At 34.6% G+C, this 20,924-nt stretch overlaps 1 protein-coding gene across 3 annotated transcripts in view; it reads left to right on the forward strand.

The window, feature by feature from the left end:
- The first annotated feature begins 2,644 nt into the window (after window positions 1–2,644).
- piwil2 (piwi-like RNA-mediated gene silencing 2) overlaps window positions 2,645–20,924 on the forward strand; it is a 34,618-nt gene continuing 16,338 nt past the window's right edge. Inside the window, exons 1-13 of one of the 3 annotated variants that reach the window (XM_051111305.1) lie at window positions 2,645–2,758; window positions 3,470–3,931; window positions 5,543–5,639; window positions 8,907–9,018; window positions 9,316–9,507; window positions 11,454–11,564; window positions 11,997–12,114; window positions 12,199–12,323; window positions 17,648–17,728; window positions 17,975–18,088; window positions 19,608–19,796; window positions 20,046–20,130; window positions 20,794–20,883. In XM_051111305.1, coding sequence (XP_050967262.1) covers window positions 3,497–3,931; window positions 5,543–5,639; window positions 8,907–9,018; window positions 9,316–9,507; window positions 11,454–11,564; window positions 11,997–12,114; window positions 12,199–12,323; window positions 17,648–17,728; window positions 17,975–18,088; window positions 19,608–19,796; window positions 20,046–20,130; window positions 20,794–20,883 — 1,749 coding nt within the window. In that variant the 5' untranslated portion in view covers window positions 2,645–2,758; window positions 3,470–3,496. The remainder of the gene's footprint in view (window positions 2,759–3,469; window positions 3,932–5,542; window positions 5,640–8,906; window positions 9,019–9,315; window positions 9,508–11,453; window positions 11,565–11,996; window positions 12,115–12,198; window positions 12,324–17,647; window positions 17,729–17,974; window positions 18,089–19,607; window positions 19,797–20,045; window positions 20,131–20,793; window positions 20,884–20,924) is intronic. The other 2 variants (XM_051111306.1, XM_051111307.1) reach the window with 2 other exon arrangements.

Consider the following 20,924-nt stretch of genomic DNA (forward strand, 5'->3'; position numbering starts at 1 on the left):
TATTTCTGAGATACTGGGTCTATAAGTTTAACAATAACAGGGCAATATATATGGAAAACAGCACCAGATAAGTCAGAGTTGTAGTTTATCTGTTAGTTATCTCTCTCCTGCATGGTGAAACAAATGGAATACTGTATACAGTATCTCCAGAGAATTCCACATCTAAGACTGCAGCATCATCTGTTTTGTGAAAATATTTCTCGCCTTGACACGGTGAACTTTGTTCAGCAGTGGCAAGAAAATGAATTCTCATGCAGCAGAGGTTTACAGGAGTCCTTGGGGGGAAAGGGGTGAATGCTTTGAACTATTCAAAGAGTTCACTATTCAAAATAGACTATTCTTTATGCTATTTTTCTTTTCAACTGAAGTTTTCTGATGACTTTTGAAACATTTCATGCAAATCTAGATTTGCTGAGGCATTCAAATGTACCAAATGCACCAAACCGATTTGTACTTCTTTTCTGAATTTATCTTCATTAAAATGCTATGGAACTGTCCTCATGAGAGGACACCATCATGAGGGGGTTAATGCTTTGCCTTTTTATTTTTATTAAATCTCCTGGGCACGGCAGTTGAATTTTGTACTCTGTAGAGGGCTTTTGTATTTCATACATTTCTCTGAGACCACACACGTCACTGTTTTAAGTGGTGTGTCATGAAGAGGACATCCTGGACTTTCGGAGAGGCTAAATTTAGCGGTTTGTCAATGACAGCGCCCTTTGGTTTTAGAAATATCTGACAATATTAGAAATATCCCACAATCTTCTACAGAGGGATAGAGAGAGGAGGTATGGAGTAGTTTTCTTATAGTTATCATTTGTGGCCCTGGACCACAAAACCAGTAGCATGGGTATATTTGTACCATTAACCAACAATACATTGTATGGGTCAAAATGATTGATTTTTCTTTTATGTCAAAAATAATTGGGATATCATGTTCCATTAAGATATGTTGTAAATTTCCTACCATGAATATATCATAACTTAATTTTTGATTTGTAATATGCATTACTAAGAACTTTATTTTGACAACTTTAAAGGTGATTTTCTCAATATTTAGATTCTCAGATTCCAGATTTTAAAATAGTTGTATCTCGACCAATATCATCCTTTCCTAACAAACCATGCTTTAAAGGGGTCATCGGATGCAAACTTCACTTTTACATGTTGTTTGAACATTAATGTGTGCTGTCAGTGTATGTACACATCTACCCTATAATGGTAAAAATCCATGCAGTGGTTTTTAATTAATCTGTAAAAATAATATCCCCTTTTTCAAATCGAGCCACTCTCAGATGCCTGTCGTTGTGGCATCACACCGACAGAGGCCGCTCCTGCAATAGTTGATTGACATGAGTGTCTTACCTCAGATCAGCTGTAAAAGTCCGACCTCCATTGTTTCAATGCCGGAGCAGGGATGTAAGTTAGACAAGAATATCTCCGATTGAGTGATTGAGGTGTTGTGTTGCTGGATGTAATAATGAACATAGTGGTCGTCGTTTACTCCCGACATCTGAGCTGCTGAAGATGCAGTGGATTACATTTGTTTGTGAATGGAATGCACCTCCCGATCTACATGTACCCGTCTATGTTCACACGAATCATTCGTGATCCAGCTTCACTTACAGCAGAAGTGAGTATAAGGGTTTTTTTATGAATCTTTGCGATCACCTTTCCTAATAATGTGCTAGTTAGCAAGTTTAGCAGCTAAACGCGGCTAAATGCGGCTGAAGTAAACAGGCTCGTCACTCCACAGAGAGAAGAGAGGGGCGGGGCGAGCAGAGCTCATTAACATTTAAAGCAGCCTCGACCAGAACAGGATGAATTTTGCAGAGCTGATTTTGGCAAGGTAAAAAGGGTGTTGTTTTACACTGCCATTGAGAATTTTTAATCAAAGTATATTAGAGACTTTTCACTAAGACCCTAAAAAATCATATCAACATGTGGAAAATGGGCATCCGATGACCCCTTTAACGGAAAGCTTATTTACTCAGCTTTCAGAAGATGTTTAAATTTAAAATTTAAAAAAAATTGACACTTATGACTGGTTTTGTGGTTTCACATTTGTACTGGACTGATTTTCAAATAAACATCTCTGGAAAACTTTAGAGTATTTTCAATCAGGACATAATTTAAAGGTGATTTTCTCAATATTTTGATTTTTTTGCATCCTCAGATTCCAGATTTTAAAATAGTTGTATCTCAACCAAATATTGTCCTATTCTAACAATCTATCCAACTGGATTGATTTTCAAATAAACATTTCTGGAAAACTTTAGAACATTTTCAGTCAGAACATAATTTTCTTTTAATGTTCTTCCATAAACATCTTTGTACTTTGTATTACGTTTATATCAGGATTATTTTGGATATAGAAGAAAAGCTAAAGACTGATTGTTAAATAGACATCATTGTTGATTGTCTTCATTTTAAAGTGCCACAATGCACATCCACAGAGAACATAAAATAAAAACAATAAATTGATTTGTTTCATTTCTCTAATGTTAGAGAATCTTTTCAGAATCTTTACTTTAGTTACCACTACACATAATGTTAAAATAGGAAACAAAAACAGAAAATGTATGTGAGTTAGAACTCAAAAGCGTTCCCATGATTCGTGAATTGGTTTGACTGAGTCAAGAATCGCGAATCGGACAAACAACACTACTGAATCAGTATTTGTTCAATTCATTTAATCTGGCTGTTGGATAGAAGTCGAACCTTTCATAGTCTCACTGAAGTAACGACGACATTTCAGGTACATTTACACCATTTTTTACCACTTTAAGTACACGTCAACCTGATTTGTGTCTGAAAATAATCGAATAGAAATGTGTTTTCGTTACTGCGTTCGTCATTCTGTCGAATAATCTGATCAATTTGATTTCGCGCGCTGTCTGGTTTGACGTTTCGTATTAAACTTGGCAAAAATCATGCAAACATGCAAAAGCCAAACAAAAGTACTAAATACGCGTATATAATGTTATCTTCCCATAGCAGTCTAAAATGTCATTTAATTTTAATTTAAACAACAAATTTAAAGAGTGAAATCATCCCAGGTATTGTTTCAGACGCTGTCAGGTAGACACGTGTTCATGTCGACTGATATAACAAACTTAAATATCTGACTAACGTTAGATTTTTGCAAAAATTACATTAGCCTCGATTACAACTATTAATATTATATTCTGGGCTAAACACTGGGTGTTTCTTGTGCTTCAGTGAACATATTTGGCAGAAGTCTTGCACAATGACGCATTAATTTATTGAATATGTTGCGCAGTTTAAAAATAACTTGCAAATGTGCCGAGAAAAACTGAAGTGAGATTTACTATTATGATCAATATCAAAATCAAAGTGGCCCAATGAGAGGATTAGGGTTATTGCCTTAAAGCTCTGCTGTGCTTTGTCAGTGTAAACAGACATGTCAGGAAAACCTTCATTGATCTTTGTGCTTTGTTTTTGTCAGTTGCATTGAAGTGCAACAGAGGAAAAAATGGATCCAAAACGACCACCCTATCCTGGTCCCCCAGGGGTCACCCGCATACCCTGGATGCAGTCAGTGGAAGATCAGGGTCAACCGCCAGACCAGCCCCCACTGGGACGGGCCAGAGGTCTGGTTTTGCCTAAAGATGAACCTCTCCCTGGACGAGGTAGAGCCTTAGGCGTACCTGGAGAAATGCCTGTGCGGTTTGGGAGAGGAATAACTCAGCCTGTAAGTGAGCCTTCGGTTGGCATTCCTAGAGGAGTGCGATTACCCATAGAAGAGGGAGCTTTTGGAAGAGGTTTTTTGCTGCCCACTCCTGAACCCACTGTTGGGATGGGGAGAGGCACTGCTGTGGGACCAGTGCCTACCCTGGCCATTGAAAAATCAGATGTAAAGGGGAAGATGCCTGACCTGCAAACAGAGTTGGCTCCAGCAATTGCCAAGGTAATGGTTAGGGCTGGACGATTTAGGGGAATATAAATCAAAATGTGATTTTTTTTAATAAAAATGGTGATTGCAATTTAGAATAGGTTTGCTGTGCTTGTTTGTAGGGCTGCACAGTTTGGCCAAAAATTTTGTTATAATAATAATAATAATATACAAAATAAAAATATAGACATATTACTATATAAAAATAAAACAGATATTTCTGTTATAATATTTCACTCTAAAACATAAACATTCTGTTTAAGAAAAAATATGCAGTAACAATAATAGCAGTTTTTTTTAAACTGCTGAATGTTTGCCATATCACAAAGGGGATTCAGTCATTGCTGCAACGCACACACATTGTTACTCACGCAGTTCTCTTCCTCACAGATGGGAGATACACTACTGTACCAGTCAAAAGTGTTTTTTTAAATGTTTTTTAAAGAAGTCTCTTCTTCTCACCAAGCCTGCATTTATTTGATCCAAAATACAGCAAATATAGTAAAACTTTGAAACATATATATTTAAAATATATTTTAAAATGCAATTTATTCCTGTGATTTCAAAGCTGAATTTTTAGCTTCATTACTCCAGTCACATGATCATTCAGAAATTATTCTAATATTCTGATTTGCTGCTCAAAACAGTTAATATTATTATTATGTTGAAAACAGCTGAGCAGAATTTTTTCAGGTTTCTTTGATGAATAAAAAGTTCAGAAGAACAGAATTAACTGGAATAGAAATCTTTTGTAACATTATAAATGTTAATGTTCTATTAATTCTATAATCTATAATTGAAAAAAAAACTTTATAATAATATAACAATACTGACTCCAGGCTTTTGAATGATATACTGTATAATGTTACAAAACTTTTGGATCTTTCTATTCATTAAAGAATCCTGAAAAAATGTACTCAACTGTTTAAAATATTGATAAGAATAATAGTAAATGCTTCTTGAACAGCAAATCATATTAAAATGATTTCTGAAGGATCATGTGACACTGAAGACTGGAGTAATGATGCTGAAAATTTAGCTTTGATCACAGGAATAAATTACAATTTAAAATAGATTCAAATAGAATTCTATTTCTGTTTGCTGTATTTTGGTTTAAATAAATGCAGGCTTGGTAAGCAGAAAAGACTTATTTAAAAAATGTTAAACTTACTGTTCAAACATTTTTAACTTGTGGTGTATAATTTTAAGGCTGAAAAACATCATAAATGGCAATTTTAGCGGCTTATGTTATGATTATCTAAGACAATTAATGACGATTATTACTCTATTCACAACATCTGTGAACCAAACTGCTCTGAGCTCTGGTGCTACAGACATCAGCGGATAATTAGCTGCTCATGTAAAAGAACACAGTGCCATGCTTTAGTGTGAAACACGGACCGCATATATTTATTTTAATTACACTACCGCCTTAATGATTTGATAATCACACTAAGCCATAACACGTTTTAGGTTTTATTTCAATGAATCGTTTCCAAAAAAGTTCTGAATGAATATTTGTGTCACCAAATTTCAGGAAATAAGTGTTTGTTTCAAGTTTCAGATAAGCACATTTGATTAAGCAATAGATTAATGCAATAAGTCTCAAGCTTTGCTTTCTTTTAGGTTGAAGCTCCTGGGCCGGGGTCATCGCTGGTGTCCATGTTCAGGGGCCTGGGCATTGAGCCGGGAAAGACATGGGGCAGAGGATCTACACCTATTGGTATGTGAGAGAAAAAAAAAATTACTCACCCTCATGTCATTCCAAACCAGTAAGCCTTTCGTTCATCTTCAGAACACATGTTAATATATTTTTGATGAAATCCGAGAGCTTTCTGACCCTGCATAGACAGCAACACAACTGACACGTTCAAGGCCCAGAAAGGTAGTAAGGACATTGATGAAATAGTCCATGTGACGTCAGTGGTTCAACTGTAATGTAATGAAGCTTTGGGGATACTTTTTGTGTGCAAAGAAAACAAAAATAACAACTTCATTCAACTATTTCTTCTCTTTCCGTGTCAGTATCCGCCATCATTTACGAGAGTACCACATCGCATGTATGTGGTGCTGCTGACACAAGATGACAGTTTTAGTGTGGTTTTTGATTTAAAAAAAAAAAAAGACAATTTTTTTGAAAGGTTGCATCCGTTTATGCCAACCAGGGTTCGTACAAGGTGATTAAAGGGCTTAAAGTATTTTGACTTTTTAAAATATAAGGCCTGGAAAACCCTTGAAAATAGCAATAAATTAGCAATACGAGGTACTGGAATTTAAAATTGAATTGAATTTAAAAGTGCTTGAATTATTGAAATGTATCTTGAAATAAGTGTTTAATTTTTTATATATCTTTAATATCTTTTCATGCAAAAATAAAATGCTAATAAAATATAAAGCTAGTGAGCTAAGCCAGAAGTAGTACTGATAATGTCATGTAACCATGGCTGAAAACACGAAAAGAGGAACAGATGAACTAAATCAATTTAATTTTGAACTGAATCAAAGTAATTTACTCTGGAACCGCTCTGATTGATTCATAATTGTGACTTCAGTCATTTATTCCCAAGCAATTCACTAGCCAAAAAAAAACAAAAACAAAAAAAAACAGATCAAATTAAAAGAGCCAATTATTTTATGAATTTGGACATTGCTTGTAACGATTTAGTAGTAGTGATGGGTGAAACTGAGGTTTTTGAAACTCTAAATCAGTTAAACCATTGCATCGTGAAATGATTTACTGTTTCGAAGCGCTCCAATCGCTCCAATCATGAGTCATTTGATTCACATCGCAACTTCAGATTGCGTACTGCGAATCATTTGATTTAGATCGGGACTTCGGGTTCACAAATCATTTAATTCAAATCGGGACTTTGGAGTGTGTATCAAGAATCATTTAATTTAGATCAGAGCATAGATTGCGAATCATTTCATTCTGATTGGAACTTTGGAGTGGGTTTGTGCATCATTTGATTCAGATCAAGACTTCGGTGCAGGTTTGTGAATCATTTGTTTCACTTCAGGACTTTAGAGCGTGGATTGTGTATCATTTGTTTCAGATCAGGATTTCGGAGTGGTTTCACACAGATTTTTTTTTATAGAACAGTAGAAAAGTGAAACCATTAAGGCAGTACAGTTATAAAAACAAAGCAAATAAAAAAGTAAATGAAAGTTTATGCAAATACAAATCCCTTAAAATAAAAAAAGAAAATTAACCGTGGTTTTAATTTGAAAGAAAAACATTGTTTGATAAGTGTGCTTTCTGATTGAAGTCCTTGAAAATCAAAAAAGTAGTGCTTGAAAAGTCCTTGAAAGTCCTGGAATTTAATTTTACTGTGTCTGTATGAACCCTGGCCAACATGTTTGCATATTCATTCAGGCTGAGTTGCAACAATTGGTTTTAAATACCGCATATTGGCGTCGTAAGAAGCAGGACCTATTCTCTACCATTATAAATGCAACACGTCTTAGTCAACCCTGCGGTATACTGTATTTAATCAAACTCATACCTGTTTTATTATTCATGTCAGCACTAGGTTGATTGGAGTGGGCATTAAATTGTGCGCCATCATTCTTGTATCCTTGGCAACACCAACAATATTGAATAGTCACCACTTAGACGTGCAATTTACTGCTGAAGACAGCAGGAAGGTCAAGTAGCTAATAATGAAAACAAACTTAATCTGCAATGTAAATACAAATGATGAAAGTAAGCCCATTAATCTTGTATTTAAGAGCTTTTTTCTTTATAAGGACTTAAACAGTGCTCGAAATAGTCCTTGGCGTCTAAATCAGTGACCTTTCTGTGTTTTACGCACAGCTCTTGGGGAACCTCTGCTTTTTTCTGGGTGCACTTGACAGCAAACTGACTGGCTTTCAAAAAATATATTTTCTTAACACAAACATGACATTTTAGGATAAGACTTTCAACCTTTTACATTGTCGCAGTGTTTCTTTTGTCCCTAATACACCAGTTTTGGAATTAAAGGGATAGTTCACCCAAAAATGAAAATTCTATTGTTAATTGCTCACCCACGTCATTCCAAATCTGTAAGGTCTTTGTTCATCTTTAGAGCACACATTAAGATATTCTAAATGAAATCTGAGAGCTCTCTGACCCTCTGAGAAGATACATTCGTTGTTTTTGCACACAAAAAATATTACGGTTGAACTACTGATGTCGCATGGACTATTTTAACAATGTCCTTACTGCGTTTCTGTGTCTTGACCGTGGTGTCTATGGAGGCTCAGAACGCTCGAATTTCATCAGAAATATCTTAATTTGTGTTCCCGAAGATGAACAAAGGTCTTACAGATTGGGAACAACATGAGGGTGAGTAATTAATGACAGAATTTTCATTTCAGGGTGAACTATCCATTTAATCAACCCTCTTAACCTACATCTGCCAGTCAACAGCTGTTGTCACTTAAAATATTTGACACAAGCTGTCAAAGTCAGGCCCTAAAAAAGTTCTGAACCTAATTAAACTCGGGTTTATGGGATGCTGTTTTAATCTTTAACTATATAGTGTCTGTTGACATTTTATCGTAGTTATCTACTAAGGATTGTGTCATTTAGGGCACTATGAAATTAGTTTTTACTGTTTCCCTGAAACAATAAAATTCCCTGAAAATGCCCTTTTATTTTTTCCAAATTCTGTGTTTTCCATTTTAATTTTTCTGCATTCTCTTTTAATGGTTTAATTACATTTTAATACTTAATGCTTTATATTTGTTCATCCTAATTTGGCACAATTCAGTAATACTCCACATTTTACAGTAAATTTCATTTTTTGACTGAATTCTGTCTTTGTTTTTTGCATAATGGAAATTATAGTGCCTTATCTGGACCTTTTTGTCCAAATTTCATTCATATCTTTTTCTGTAGTTCAGCAGGTTGTCTTAATTGTGATTAGAAACTAGCGTTTTTCTGCAAATAATGTCTCTGTTATTTGTCTTAACTGTATGTTGCTATTTCTGTCTTTTAATTTAGGACGAGGGGCAGCAGGTGATATGGGGGCTGATGTCCAGCCTAAGCCGGCTATCGTTGGAGCAGCTGCTTTGACTCCACAGAGAGAAGAAACTCGCTTAGAAGAATCACTCAGGTGATTTTCACCAGCACTACCCAAGACTGATTCTTAGTCCATATTTGCTATTTTTCTGCTTGTTAAGTGATGGTCATAAGGATTACCTGTATGATCATTTTATGGACTTTAGTTATCTTTCTGGAACCTATTCTTTTGCTTCACAAATGAAAGGATGTCATACGGGTTTGGAATGACATGAGAGAGTGTGAATGTTGATAGATTTAACAGTTTTGATAGAACTGCAAATTTTAAAAGATGATTATTTAAAATGCATCAAAATGCTGATACTTTGAGTTTTTCTTTGTGTGGTTGCAGTTTCCTGGGAAGAGGATTTGTTGGTGTTGGCAGAGCAGCATTGCCTCATATGAGTGTGGGTCGTGGACCAATTGGCCCTGTGTCTCCCATTCCTGTCCCATTTTCCTTGCCGTCTGCTACCTCTGTTTCTGAAGAAGCCCCAATTCCTCCAGGAACACCCCCTAAAGTTGAAGTGAAAATTGAGACAGTGAAGTATGTGTTCTCTTTCAGCAGTTTATTGTCCTGTTTGTAATTTGGGATTATTTTAAGCAAGGTTTTTTAAAGGATCGGTTTACTTTCAGAATAAAAATTTCTTTTTGCCCCCATTTAGTGGACTTTAATGGTGGCCAACGGGTTGAAGGTCCAAATTGCAATTTTAGTGCAGCTTCAAATGGCTCTACACGATCCCAGCCGAGGAATAAGGGTCTTATCTAGCAAAATGATCAGTTATTTTTTTCAAAAATATAAAAACTGATATAGTTTATAACCACAAATGCTCATCTTGCGCTAGCTCTGCAATTTGCATGCGTGTCTTCACACCTTGTGTAATCACGGTAGAAAAGTCACGCGCAGAGTTTTTCGCCTGTGTGCTTCAGTTAAAAAAGGAAGTGTAGGGCGAAAAACTCCATCTCATTTTCTCCTCAAACTTCAAAATCGTCCAGCATCTTTGTTTTAAGCTTGTTTGTAAAGTACGTTTGACTTTCTTTGCACCTTCACTTGACTGGGTTGGTACTTCCACCTATCATGTGTGAGTGATTATGTTAATGCCTGAGGTCGAGCTAGCGCAAGACGAGCATTTGTGGTTAAAAACAATATAAATTTGTATTTTTCTTAGAAAATGGCTGATCGTTTTGCTAGATAAGAGCCTAATTCCTTTGCTGGGACCGTGTACAGCCCTTGAAGCTGCAATAAAAATGCAATTTGGACCTTCAACCGTCTTATCCCCATTGAAGTCCACTATATGGAGAAAAATTCTGTAATGTTTTCCTCAAAAACCTTAATTTCTCTTTGACTGAAGAAAGAAAGACATGAAAGGAGGAGTCCACTTCCAGAACAACAGTTCACAGATAATGTACTCACTCCCTTGTCATCCAAGATGTTCATGTCTTTCTTTCTTCAGTCGTAAAGAAATTGTGTTTTTTGAGGAAAACATTTCAGGATTTTTCTCCATATAATGGCCTGATATGGTGCCCCGAGTTTAAACTTCCAAAATGTAGTTTAAATGCGGCTTCAAACGATCTCAAATGCGATTGTAAAAGATCCCAGCCAAGAAATAAGGGTCTTATCTAGCGAAACAATCGGTTATTTTCATTTAAAAAAAATACAATTTAAAAACTTTTTAATCTCAAACGCTCATCTTGTCTTGCTCTCCCTGAACTGTGTATTCTGGTTCAAGACAGTTAGGGTATGTTGATAAACTCTGACAGTATTTTCTCCCTCAAGTTCAACAATCATTTCAAAATCATCCTACATCACTGCGGAAGTACTGACCCAGTCTTTGCAAAGTGAACATGCAAAGATGATCAAACACCCTTAACCAAAAAGGTAAAACAGTGACGATTAGGGCGATTTTAAAGTTGAGGGAGAACATGAGATGGGAGTTTTTTGACATACCCTAACTGTCATGAACTGGAACAAAAACAGAGGTCGGGAAGAGGAAGATGAGATGAACGTTTCAGATTTAAAAGTATATAAATTGTATTATTTTTATGAAAATAACCGATCGCTTCGCTAGATAAGACCCTTCTTCCTCTGCTGGGATCGTTTACAACTGCGTTTGGGATCGTTTGAAGCCGCATTCAAACTGCATTTTGGAAGTTCAAACTCGGGGCACCATATCAGTCCATTATATGGAGAAAATCCTGAAATGTTTTCCTCAGAAAACATAATTTCTTTACAACTGAAGAAAGTAAGATATGAACATCTTGGATGACAAGGGGGTGAGTAAATTATCAGGAAATTATCATTCTGGAAGTGAACTTCACCTTTAACACGAGACTTGCTGACCCCGAACTTTTGAACTGTAGTGTACATTATATGCATTGTAACTGAGTTATGACCCAGTTCTACCTAATTTGCAAACGATTTCTTTCATTGGTGCTGTTTTTATTAACAAATTAATTCAACAAGTTGGTACAGGCTGTACTGTATTCCTACAGGGAGCCTCTGCAGAAAATGGGAACAAAAGGCAGTCCCGTATCCATCGGATCAAACTACATCCCCATCTGTTGCAAAAATGATGCTGTGTTTCAGTACCATGTTACTTTTAAGTAAGTCTTAAAATATAGTTTTTTTGCAGTCTTATGGTGGCTGCCTTATTGAATTTACTGTATATGACCAGATGTGTGCAGAACTTTTTTTTTTTAATTGTACCAGATTATTTTATGCAAATTAACATCATAGCTACAGGAGGCCACTTATAATTTATCCAGTTGTAAACATTGTTTAGAGCTAATGATGTCTAATATTGATTGTTCAAGAAGATCAATAATGGCCAGCCAAGTATGAAGATAAATTAGTGCACCTTTTCTTATGCATTTCTTAATGGAAACATATTGTTTGCCTCAGCCTGTCAGAATAAACTAGATGTTTAGATCATGTCTTATATAGTAACCAGTATTGATTGAATAATTATGATGATCAGCATCTTGTTTTAGAGAAAGCATGATTAATGGCATTAATGATTAGCTATTGAATTTCAGCCCGAACGTTGAGTCTCTCGGTATGCGCTTCGGTATGATGAAGGAACATCGGCCTACTACTGGAGAGGTGGTGGCTTTTGATGGATCCATCCTCTATCTGCCAAAACGCCTTGAAGAGGTTTGTGTGCATGTTAGACGTTGTTGTTTTTCACTTTAGACACACCTAATTACCCAAGTTTACTTTGGCTTTGCTGTGTAACAGGTTGTTCATCTTAAAGCTGAGAGAAAAACCGATAATCAAGAGATCGACATAAAGATCCAATTGACAAAGATTCTGCCGCCCAGCTCTGATCTGTGTATCCCGTTCTACAACGTGGTCCTAAGGAGGTTTGTGCTCTCCATGTATAATAATAAGGATTCTCAAGACGACACAGGGCAGATGTGTTTGTAATTTGTTCTTCCTGTTTTTCTCTTCCATTGTTTGAAATGCCCTCCTCTGAGAGGAAACAAATGCGCTCTGTTTCATTAATGCATGACCTCACTAATGGGTTGAAATAAGAGTTTGATGTATTACATAGACATAATGCATTGTTCACAATGCATGGCTCCTTCCCTCATTCATCCAGAGCATTTATGGAAACTGAACTGCAAAAACAGGTGAGTCAGAAATGGTTATGATATTGAAACCATGAGAAGAATCATTTGCTTTGAAGTGTGAACTACATTGTTAGATCAAGGTTAGTCACTTATAACAGAGGCCATTTACACTACAGTTCAATAGTTTGGGGTCAGCAAGATGTTTTTTTTCTTTTAATTTAAAAGATGTCTCTTATTCTCACCAAGTCTGCATTTATTTGATCAAAAATACAATTGAAAGTAAAGTAACTGTTTGCTACTGTAATACATTTTAACATTATTAAAGGGGACACTGGATGCAAAATTCACTTTTTTATGTGGTGTTTGCTAGGTGTGCAACGGATCGCGGTTGATCCGTGATCTGTGCGGATCACGACCCATAGTTCGGAACGCGCATGACTCACGGATTAACTCGTTTTTAAAACTTGTAGATTACAGTGTTTCCCCTGCCATAATATTAGGGGGGTGGCCCGGGCCCCCTTGAAGGTCAACTTTATTTTCTGTATAGCGCAGATCACAACAGACGTCATTTAAGGTTACCTTTCCTATAGAACTGGTCTGTATCTTGTTCTTTTATTAAACAAACGAAATAGACTTATTTATCTTATTTACACAACGGCATGTCATTTCTCTCTCTAACGTTACGTTACGTGGCCACGTGTCTACAATTTCTCCTCCGCTAAAACGCGGACGGGATCACGGAGTCCATTCATAAAAACGGTATTTACTCTATAGCAGGGGATGTCACAGAATTTGTCAATTTTTGGATTAATAAATCAGAAGTAGGTTTCTCACTTAATTCGAGTCGCGATATGGACTAGTGCCTGTGAATATTAAAACGCAAAAAGACGGTTTAAATATGAATCCCCCATGTTCTGCTTGGCTCTGTATGAATGAATGGCGGAGACTCAGCTTTGTTTACTACACAAATAATGAAGCACAGGTGACGCTCGCGGTTATTTTCGGCCTCTGCGTCTCATTATATGACAACATAAACGCATAAACTTAATCTCCAGAACTGCTGTAAGAGTCACTTCATGTAAATTTTACTGGTTCATTTGAGAAAATTAGCATCATATCATAGTGTATACACACAAAAATTAACCGGCAACCTGTCAAAATAAAAGTAATGTTTGACATGTAACAGAAATGTGTTAGTCTTGTATTACTTTTGTACAGTATAATGTAGGTGTTTAAATATTCCTATTTCTGGCAAATTTAAATAAAACAATTAAATGCAGAAATTATAATAAAAGAAATAACAGAAAAAAATGTTTGTTTGGCAGCAAATAAAAGGGTTTAATTTTCATTTCATTAAAAATAAATAAATGTTTAATGCCTGTATTTGATTATCAGAAAAATTAATTTTTCAAGAAACAAGAATTTCTGAAAGAAAAAAAATTGTCATTATAAGGTTTGGTCTGTTTTTTAGGTCTCAGATATTTTTGTATTTTATTTTATTGAAGTTATTTTTGATAAAACCAAAAGTTTCTTGCCATACTGTTCTTGTAATAAATGGAAAGCAGATTACATTTGACTCCTCCCCTTTTTTGCTGATCCGAAAAATGGTCCGATCCGTGACTCAAAAACCGCGAGTGATCCGAACCATGAGTTTTGTAATCCGTTGCACCATAGTGTTTGCATATAAACTTAGCAGTGTGTGAACAACCACCCTACAATGATAATCCATTCATTACTTTTTTTTTAAATCCAAAAAACCTAAACAGTCTCTATCAAGCCAATTTGATATTCTGAGTAGTATGAAATTATCATTTAATCAAATGAAAATTAATCCCTTTTATTGGTTTACTGTTAAAATGAATACATGGAAGAAAAATTTTGTGAATATTCCTTTAAAAAATGTTAATAATTGTATTTTTTTTTTGCACAATTAAGGGGCTAATATGGTTGTAATATTTATTTTTATCATTTAGTCTTTTCACAGAAAATAGAATATATATTAGGGGTGGGAATCTTTCGGTACCTCAAGATTGGATTCAGATCGATTCATGATTTTTCATCAAATTTTTTGTGCACACTGGACATCAGATGCACCAGTATTTTAATACAAAACACACCGGTCTATAGTATGGGGAGGCCTGACTCAAGAAATCAGTGTTTTCCCATTAACTATTAACTTCCTAATAAATCAGACATATTTTACACTTACCATTAGGAATGTGTCTGAATCATACAGTGTTTATGAACATCTGTCTTTTTGCAGAAAGGTAATAACGTAATACAAAACCCTTAATACGAGATGGGAGGAAAAAATATATTTCAGTGCCTTCTCTTTTTTTGACCAATTTAATGTACCCTTGCTGAATAAAAGTGTTAAGTTGATATAGAGGAAAAAAATCTTACTGATCCTAAATTTTTTTAACGGTAGTGTAAATCTGAATTCAGTGGCACCACAATAATAAAGCAGGAAGTAATAATACAGCTGTCCCTGTGAAACATAGCAAAGGCCACATACATTGGCAAATCCATATAGATCCAAAAGTACTGCAGTAAAAAAGCAAAACTTTGACTAACCCACCCTCAGAGAAAATGTAACATCTTTTCCAGTGTTTTCAGTAGGCGTAATTCTTCCCTCTCAGCTACAGACATACACATCATTCTTCCCTCTCTTGTAAGACAAAACCGTTAGCAGTCATATCACTCAGCAGATTCCCTAATGTGTTGTCCTGGAGTCTCAGCACTGGGCCTGTCTGAAGCCAACCATGTTTGAAATCTACAATTAGCTGCTGTCTCAGTGGGGACCGAACACCCTCTTTGCTCTTGATAGCCAGGAGTGAAAACATGCTCCTGAGAGACCGCTCAGCTGTGCCTGCCTCACTCCATTTCCCTCCACAGCGTCCGTTGAAGATCGGAGATGGTGGGGTCATCAAGCAATTTTGGAAAATTAAATAAGTGTAATCGCATTACGGACCTTGTGACGTAACGGCACAAAGAGGAATGAAGATTGTGGGTTTCATTCTGTGTTAAAGCAATATTATGGGTTTAATACAAGTTAAACTCACTCGACGACAGATGTCGGAGCATGTTGATTACCACAAAAATTAATTTTGACTTCAAAAGGCAAAAAGCGAGTTTATTTACAGTATCAAATTAAAGAGGCCAATTTTTGGAGGGTTTAAAAGCAGGAATGTGATGCTTTTGATTTTAAAAGCTCTATATTATTCAAGCTGCAAAGTTAAAAACTTAATTTGGCAGCAGAACAAGGATCATACATTAGATTGTCATGGCAAAACAGCTTTTTATTATTATTAGACAAAGAAGTGGTAAACACTCAATTTGTCAAGGATGACACAAAGTTTAAATACAAAACTTGTAGCTGTGAAATTGTATGTAAATAAACAGAAAACTTAGTGAGCAATAAAACAATAAAATCATGTTAATAGCCATGTTTAGGTTTTGTGGTTATACTATTTAAACAGTAATTATTTTGATGTTTAATGTTTTAGATTGTCGCTATTTATTTTAAACCAGATTTCTGCTCTCTTTTTTTTTCATAAATATAATCATAATTATCTCACCTGTTATTTTAGTATAATTTATACTAATTATTCATTTGTAAATGGCTGTTTTTTTATTGTTATAGTTTCAGTTCATTTTAATTACTTTAATTTTATGTTCTTTTATTATTTTATGCTAAGTTTTTTTTTTTTTTTTTTTTTCCTTAAGTTTTTCATCTAATATTTACACTGCTGTTCAAACGTTTGGGATCAATGAGATTTTTAATATTTTTTTGCACATCAAGGCTGTGTTTATTTAATTAAAAATACAGAACAAAAATGTATTTATTAACAGTATTACAGTTAATTATTTCAATAGTGTGTTGGGTTTCTATTTAAAAAAAAAAATTTATTCCTGTGATGCAAAGCTGAATTTTCAGCATCATTACTCGAGTCTTCAGTATCACATGATCCTTCAGAAATCATTCTAATATGCTGATTTACTACTGTTATTATCATTGTTGGAAACAGTTGTGCTTAAGGTTTTTTTTTTTTTTTTTTTGGAACTTGTGATAATTTCCACAGGATTCTTTGAATAAAACGTTAAAAAGAACAGCATTTATTTAAAATATAAGTCTTTTATAACTATACACTACCGTTCAAAGTTTTGGGTCAGTAAATGTTTTCTTTTTTTCTTTCTTTCTTTCTTTCTTTCTTTGAAAGAAGTTAATGCTTTCATTTAACAAGGTGTTAAATTGATAAGTGATAGTGAAGCTTACATTGTTAGAAAAGATTTCTGATTAAGTGCTTTTCTTTTTAACTTTTTATTCATCAGAGAATCCTGAAAAAAAGTATCACAGTATCAACTGTTTCCAACATTGATAATAAATCAGCATATTAGAATGATTTCTGAAGAATCATGTGACACTGAAGACGAGTAATGGCTGATGAAAATTCAGTGTTGCATGACAGAAATAAACTATATTTTAAAGTAAATTAAAAAAGAAAAGTTAATTTAAATTGCAATAATATTTCATAATATTTATGTATTTCTGATCAGATAAAAAGAACTTTGAGCATAAGAGACTTATTTTAAAAACATAAAAATCAAACTTTGAACGGCAGTGTTTATTTTATTTCAGCTTTCAGTAAAAAATAAATAAATAAATAAAAAAACAGTGACAGCTGGATTTTGCACGTGCTGTTAATTAACTTAAAATCAATATTCCTTTATTGACCATTTCAATGCAAATGTGATTCCCTTTCCACATAAATTAGTTTTCATTATAATCAAGTTTGTAATAATTCTCAGTGGCTGACTACCAATAAGCATTTGAAAATTTATGGCCATTATTAAAGCAAATATTTAGTAAGGTATTGGGAAACGCTGCCAGTGTGAAAACACAACATGAGCCTGCTGTTGTAGTTAAGCTGTTCTCATACGCACCACATGAGTGTGCGGTGTGAAACGGGCCATATTGTTGAGCCCTGTGGAGTATTGCTCCACTTTTTCTGTGCATATGAGGCAAGTCTGTGCTATAATGGTTTGTTGACAGTCAGAGCTGACATCTCTCACTTTTCCTGCTGCTTTCCTCTCATTCTTTCTCTCCACTTTAGAGTGATGAAATTACTGGGGCTGAAGCTGGTGGGCAGAAACCATTACGACCCCAACGCTGTTGTGATTCTGGGCAAACACAGGTATTTTGCACTGACCTGATTGTCTGTGATTGCAATCCAACCAAAATTGCTGTGCTCCACATTGTTTGGTTTCACACTGAATAAATCTAGACTTCAGATTTGGTATTTTTCCACCTGACCTATGATTACCAGACACGTTTGAACCATTTCAGCACCACTTGCAATATCGGTTTGCATGTTGATGCTCTGTTCAGGATACTTGCAATTGTTTGTGCCTAACTGTGTTTGTAAATGCGTGTCCGTCAGGCTTCAGGTGTGGCCTGGATACTCCACCAGTATCAAGCACACCGATGGAGGCCTGTACCTCGTTGTGGACGTCTCTCATAAGGTGCTGCGAAACGACTCTGTGCTGGATGTCATGTGAGTTTGATCAGTATAATCAATCATTCTGACATCCACATGTATGAAGTCATTGCCATTTTGCCAGTTGCAGGCTTCGTTCCACTTCAAAGCTGTTTCACTTGCTTTGAGCCCCATTTAACTTGCACTGATGTATGTATGTATGTGTGTGTGTGTGTGTGTGTAAATTTTTTTTTTTTTTTTTACGTTATGGTAGTAGTATTATGTATTATTATAGTATTAATAATACATTTAATAAATTTTTGTTCTACTTTTCATATTATAGTATTAATTTAAAAAATATTAAATTATTAATGTAAAAAATACATTCTTTTTTAAATCTATTACTTAAGTAATAATACTTGTAATATATTTGACTTTTTTCTACTTTTTATAATATACTATTAATTAAAAAATATTAAATTATTAATGTAATAAATACATTCTTTTTTTAATCTATTTTTAAATATTCAACAATTATTACCAATTCTAGAAGGCGGGGATTTTTTTTGGGCGCTAATCATAATGATTTTACAGGTGTTATGGTAGTAGTAGTATATTATTATAGTATTGTATATTATTATAGTATTATAGTATAGTATAGAATGGTATAGTATATAGTATTATAGTATTAATAATACTTTTAATGTTTTATTAATTAAATTAATTAAAAATATATATATTATTAATTAAAAACATTATTTTATATTATTTTTACATTATTTTAAAATATATATTTTTAATTGATTATATAATGTATTTTTAAATTGACCAAATTCTAGGTGCAGCATTGCATGTATTCTTCATAGCGAAGACAATAGCAATATGCTTTGCCACAAGCTCAGTGAAATAATTATCTAATATAGTAGGCGAGGTGAGAGAAATGGATTATTTCATTTTGTTCAGAGAGGTATGGATAGGGAAAAAAAACAACAAATCTAATTAAGGACTTTTTTTTTTTTTACCCAAACTTTATGTATGCTATGCACTTCTTGAACTAATGCATCACTGCTTCATAAACTGGGTTGAAATTGAAAGATCTTATATGGTTTTTCTAACCGTTCTTTCAGAATTTATTTGTTTATAGTGTGTCATTGGACTTTTAATTGCCGTTTTTGTCATCAGGTAGCTTTTGGTGCACACACCAAAAAATAATTAAATTAAGATAAATTGGCCTGCATATGAAATTCTATTTCAGTTAAGATGCTGCCATAACATTCATTTTTAATGAGAGTTGGGAGAGATCATTGCTGATGTGACAATTTAGCAGAGCTCAACTTAATGAAAATAAGCAGCATCACAATCCAATGGCTAGTAATGGGAGTGCGGGCAGACACCTACTATATTTCTAGTGATACTAATCTCTAGTGATTTAATTGTTGTTAGTGTGGAGACAGCAATGCAACTCACTAGGTTTCGGACCAGATCTCATCTGTATAAATTATTTAAAATACACACTAAATTTCAGGCTAAAATTTACGCTATAATCAGTGCAGTGATGCCATTTGCTTAACCCTGAATAACCGTTTATCTGCTGTAGGAACCTGATTTACCAAGGAAGTCGAGAGAGCTTTCAAGACGAATGCACAAAGGAGTTTGTCGGTTCAATCGTGATCACACGCTATAATAACCGCACTTACCGTATCGATGACATCGAGTGGTCCAAGTCTCCCAAAGACACTTTCACCTTGGCTGACGGAACTGTGACCACGTTTGTCGATTACTACAGGTTCATCTGCTATGTGGAGAACCCACTTCTCTGATTTAAGACCTGAATGCATGTAAAAGATGTAACAGCTGGATCATAACTTGTATAACTGGATTATATGCAATGCAAATGACATTGTGAAAGTTCATGCATTCATCAATTATAGCTCATTATGATGGCAGAGACATATATGTGCTAGTTTAAAGTGACAAATTACTGTTTTATTGTTTGTTTTGTCAATTTTCTAATTAGCTTTTTTATTATGCACAGAAAGAACTATGGCATTACCATAAAGGAACTGGACCAACCCCTGCTCATCCATCGTCCAAAAGAGCGGTCCAAACCTGGAGGAAAGGTAAAATAATGTTCATTATGATTTTTGGAATAAAAGGTGGTGGCATTTTGTTTGCTTAGTTATTAAAGAGCTTTAGAAATGACATGACAGCTGTGTATCAGTCAGTTGTGGGTTGAATATCATGGGCTTGATTGAATTCAGACTCCTTGCTGTCATCTAGTGGTGTCATTGGGTACTGTGCTTTAACAGTAGTTTATTTGGCCTGATAAATAGTAGGCAGGGTCTGCATTTAAATATTTATTTGGATGACACAGGCGAATTAAGAAAATGTACCAGTCGTATACACTGCTACTTAAAAGTCTGAAGTCAGTACGTGTTTTTTTTGTTTTTGTTTTTTTTAGCATTAAATTGATTAAATGAAACTGGAGTAATGACTGCTGCTCGACGTTGCCATCACAGGAATAAATTTTCATTTTAAAATTGTTTTTAAAAAAGAACATTATTTTCAGTTATAGTAACATTTCACAATATTACTGTTTTTATATTCTATTTTTGATCAAATAAATGCAGCCTTGATGAGCATAAGAGGCTTCTTTCGAAGCATTAAAAAATCGTACTAATGCAAAACTTTAGAACACTATTGTAATTTTATTTTATTTATTTATTAATTGTAATTTTACTTTACTAGATACTAAGATGTGAATTTGATCTGTTTCATAACAGGTTATAACGGGTGAAATCCTGCTGCTGCCAGAACTCTCCTTCATGACTGGCATCCCAGAAAAAATGAGGAAAGACTTCAAAGCGATGAAGGTATGAATCAATTATTAGTCAAACAGAGTCAGGTGGGTGAG

Source organism: Labeo rohita, chromosome 5 (assembly GCF_022985175.1).
Source record: "Labeo rohita strain BAU-BD-2019 chromosome 5, IGBB_LRoh.1.0, whole genome shotgun sequence".
Classification (NCBI taxonomy): Eukaryota; Metazoa; Chordata; class Actinopteri; order Cypriniformes; family Cyprinidae; genus Labeo; species Labeo rohita.